General features: G+C 49.7%; 1 protein-coding gene across 1 annotated transcript; it reads right to left on the bottom strand.

Moving 5' to 3' along the window:
* Positions 1-2774: 2774 nt before the first annotated feature.
* LOC139025504 (uncharacterized) lies at positions 2775-3316 on the bottom strand (the record flags this gene model as incomplete). Its single annotated transcript, XM_070440642.1, has 1 exon — positions 2775-3316. A coding segment is annotated over one exon (542 nt), but the record flags the coding sequence as incomplete, so codon positions are not given.
* Between the last annotated feature and the right edge of the window lie 957 nt (positions 3317-4273).

Raw genomic sequence — 4273 nt, 5'->3', positions numbered from 1 at the left:
TTCTCGGTGGCCTGTGTCACAACAGTATCGGGCTCTGGCGGAGGTGCAACTGAATCGCTAGGAGGAGGCTGTGTCACAACAGGACCAGCCACCACAGCCACAGCGATGCTGGGAGGACGAGGAGCGGAAGGGGACAGAAACAGACAGCAGTTACTTTGGCAGCAGAGTGAAAGAGAAACAGAGAAGAACAGAAGAAACAGAGATACAGATTAGCAGAAAGAGAAAAAGCGACAGAAAGCATTGGGAAAGAGGAGCGCTTCTGGTTCGTGATTGTAGACATTATTTGTCTTGGAAAGCATTCCTGAAAAGTATTGGAGGCATCGGACTGGGTGGGGTGTGGTTTCTTGGACTCCTTGGTATCTGGTATTGGGCCTGGATTCAGTGTGGTATCTGGTATTGGACTTGGGTTCAGTGTGGTATCTGGTATTGGACCTGGGTTCAGTTGTGGTAGCTGGTATTGGACCTTGGGTTCAGTGTGGTTCTGGTATTGGACCTGGGTTCAGTAAGGTATCTGGTATTGGACTGGGTTCAGTGTGGAAGCTGGTATTGGACCTGGGTTCAGTGTGGGTATCTGGTATTGGACCTGGGTTCAGTAAGGTATCTGGTATTGGACTGGGTTCAGTGTGGTATCTGGTATTGGACCTGGGTTCAGTAAGGTATCTGGTATTGGACCTGGGTTTAGTAAGTATCTGGTATTGGACCTGGGTTCAGTGTGGTAGCTGGTATTGGACCTGGTCACGTGTGGTATCTGGTATTGGACCTGGGTTCAGTGTGGTATTGGTATTGGACCTGGGTTCAGTGTGGTATCTGGTATTGGACCTGGGTTCAGTGTGGTATCTGGTATTGGACCTGGGTCCAGTGTGGTAACTGGTATTGGACCTGGGTTCAGTGTGGTATTGGTATTGGACCTGGGTCCAGTGTGTTATCTGGTATTGGACCTGGGTCAGTGTGTTATCTGGTATTGGACCTGATTCAGTGTGGTATCTGGTATTGGACTGGGTTCAGTAAGGTATCTGGTATTGGACCTGGTTCAGTGTGGTATCTGGTATCGGACCTGGGTTCAGTGTGGTATCTGGTTGAGCCTGGGTTCAGTGTGGTATCTGTATTGGACCTGGGTTCAGTGTGGTACTGGTATTCGATGGTTTAGTGTGGTATCTGGTATTGGACCTGGGTCCAGTGTTTTATCTGGTATTGGACCTGGGTTCAGTAGGTGTCTGATATTGGACCTGGGTTCAGTGTGGTATCTGGTATTGGACCTGGGTTCAGTGTGGTATCTGGTATTGGACCTGGGTTCAGTGTGGTATCTGGTATTGGACCTGGGTTCAGTGTGGTATCTGGTATTGGACCTGGGTTCAGTGTGGTATCTGGTATCGGACCTGGGTTCAGTATGGTATCTGGTATTGTACCTGGGTTCAGTAAGGTATCTGGTATTGTACCTGGGTTCAGTAAGGTATCTGGTATTGGACCTGGGTTCAGTAAGGTATCTGGTATTGTACCTGGGTTCAGTAAGGTATCTGGTATTGGACCTGGGTTCAGTGTGGTATCTGGTATTGGACCTGGGTTCAGTAAGGTATCTGGTATTGGCCTGGGTCCAGTGTGGTATCTGGTATTGGACCTGGGTTCAGTAAGGTATCTGGTATTGGACCTGGGTTCAGTGTGGTATCTGGAATTGGACCTGGGTTCAGTGTGGTATCTGGTATTGGACCTGGGTTCAGTGTGGTATCTGGTATTGGACCTGGGTTCAGTAAGGTATCTGGTATTGGACCTGGGTTTAGTGTGGTAGCTGGTATTGGACCTGGGTTCAGTAAGGTATCTGGTATTGGACCTGGGTTCAGTGTGGTATCTGGTATTGGACCTGGGTCCAGTGTGGTATCTGGTATTGGACCTGGGTCCAGTGTGGTATCTGGTATTGGACCTGGGTTCAGTAAGGTATCTGGTATTGGACCTGGGTCCAGTGTGGTATCTGGTATTGGACCTGGGTTCAGTGTGGTATCTGGTATTGGACCTAGGTCAGTGTGGTATCTGGTATTGGACCTGGGTCCAGTGCAGCGAACATAGAAGACAACACATATGATCTGGAATTCTGGCACATGTAACGTAGGGTAGCTAGATCTGGATCTCTGGCACATGTAACGTAGGGTAGCTAGATCTGGATCTCTGGCACATGTGATGTAGGGAAGCTAAATCTGGTTTCTCTGGCACATGTGATGTAGGGAAGCTAGATCTGGATCTCTGGCACAGTGATGTAGGGAAGCTAAATCTGGTTCTCTGGACACATGTGATGTAGGGTAGCTAGATCTGGATCTCTGGCACATGTAACGTAGGGTAGCTAGATCTGGATCTCTGGCACATGTGATGTAGGGAAGCTAAATCTGGTTCTCTGGCACATGTAATGTAGGGTAGCTAGATTGGATCTGTAATGGTAATATTCAACCCTTTTGATATCTCATCAATTACTAGATTTGTGGAGTACGTCGGGCCCCTGAAGTATCACAACAGCTCCTCATCCTGTCATGTGATTTGATTAAGGACTCTGTGTGCATCTAGACCCAGACGTTATGCTCGGAGCCCTGGTTGTCTAGGTGATATTCCCAGATTGGGAGAGAGGCAATAGCAAGTCCCCGTAACACACACTCCCATGAGCTTCTGGAGGAAACATGGATAATGGACTTTAGCATAACGACAACCCTCTCTAGCCTGGCAACCAAACACCTAGGCATGCGTCTCAAATGCCACCCTTTTACCTATATAGTGGACTACTTTTGACCAGAGCCCTATGGTTGGTTTGTGTGTGAGGTGTGAGGTTTGTGGTGTGAGTTGTGAGGTTGTGAGGTTTGTGGTGTGAGTTGTGAGGTGTGAGGTGTGAGTTGTGAGGTGTGAGGTGTGAGGTTTGGGTGTGAGGTATGAGGTGTGAGGTGTGAGGTGTGAGGTGTGAGGTGTGAGGTTTTGTGTTGAGGTGTGAGGTTTGTGGTGGAGGTATGAGGTGTGAGGTGTGGAGGTGTGAGGTGTAAGGTGTGAGGTGTGAGGTTTGAGTTGTGAGGTGTGAGGTGTGAGGTGTGAGTTGTGAGGTGTGAGGAGTGAGGTGTGAGGTGTGAGGTGTGAGGTGTGAGGTGTGAGGTGTGAGGTGTGAGGTGTGAGGTTTGTGTTGTGAGGTGTGAGGTGTGAGGTGTGAGTTTTGTGGGTGTGAGGATTGTGGTGTGAGGTGTGAGGTAGGAGGAGTGAGGAGTGAGGTGTGATGTGTGAGGTCTGATGTTTGTGGTGTGAGGTGTGAGGTGTGAGGTGTGAGGATTGTGGTGTGAGGAGTGAGGTGTGAGGTCTGATGTTTGTGATGTGTGAGGTGTGAGGATTGTGGTGTGAGGTGAGAGGATTGTGGTGTGAGGTGTGAGGAGTGAGGTGTGAGGTGTGAGATTTGTGGTGTTAGGTGTGATGGGTGTGTGTGTGAGGTGTGAGGATTGTGGTGTGAGGTGTGAGGTGTGAGGTGTGAGGTGTGAGGTGTGAAGGTGTGAGGTGTGTGGTGTGAGGTGTGGAGGTGTGAGGTGTGAGGTGTGATGTGTGAGGTGTGAGTGGTGAGGTGTGAGGATTGTGGTGTGAGGTGTGAGGTGTGAGGTGTGAGGTGTGAGGTGTGAGGTGTGAAGGTGTGAGGTGTGTGGTGTGAGGTGTGAGGTGTGAGGTGTGAGGTGCGAGGTGTGAGGTGTGAGGATGTGTGTGTGAGGTGTGAGGTGTGAGGTGTGAGGTGGGAGGTGTGTGGTGTGAGTGTGAGGTGTGAGTGTGAGGTGTGGATTGTGGTTGAGGTGTGAGGTGTGGTGTGAGGTGTGAGGTGTGAGGTTGTGGTGTGAGGTGTGAGGATTGTGGTGTGAGGTGTGAGGATTGTGGTGTGAGGTGTGAGGTGTGAGGATTGTGGTGTGAGGTGTGAGGATTGTGGTGTGAGGTGTGAGGTGTGAGGATTGTGGTGTGAGGTGTGAGGATTGTGGTGTGAGTGTGAGGATTGTGGTGTGAGGTGTGAGGTGTGAGGATTGTGGTGTGAGGTGTGAGGATTGTGGTGTGAGGTGTGAGGATGTGTGGTGTGAGGATTGTGGTGTGAGGTGTGAGGTCTGATGTTTGTGGTGTGGGTGTGAGGATTGTGTCTGATGTGTGTGTACTACTTTACTCTGTAATCTCTTCTCTCTGTTCTTTGTACTTGAATTGTTTTCTGTTATTCTAGCTATTGCTGCACGATCCCTCTCTGTCTTCTTCTCTGTTCACCTCTCTCTCCCTCTATTGTGTTGTGTTCCCC

The sequence above is a fragment of the Salvelinus sp. IW2-2015 genome, unplaced genomic scaffold (assembly GCF_002910315.2).
Source record: "Salvelinus sp. IW2-2015 unplaced genomic scaffold, ASM291031v2 Un_scaffold2792, whole genome shotgun sequence".
NCBI classification, from domain to species: Eukaryota; Metazoa; Chordata; class Actinopteri; order Salmoniformes; family Salmonidae; genus Salvelinus; species Salvelinus sp. IW2-2015.
The sequence above is the reverse complement of the archived record's forward strand: the minus strand, read 5'-3'. Positions and strand labels throughout refer to the sequence as shown.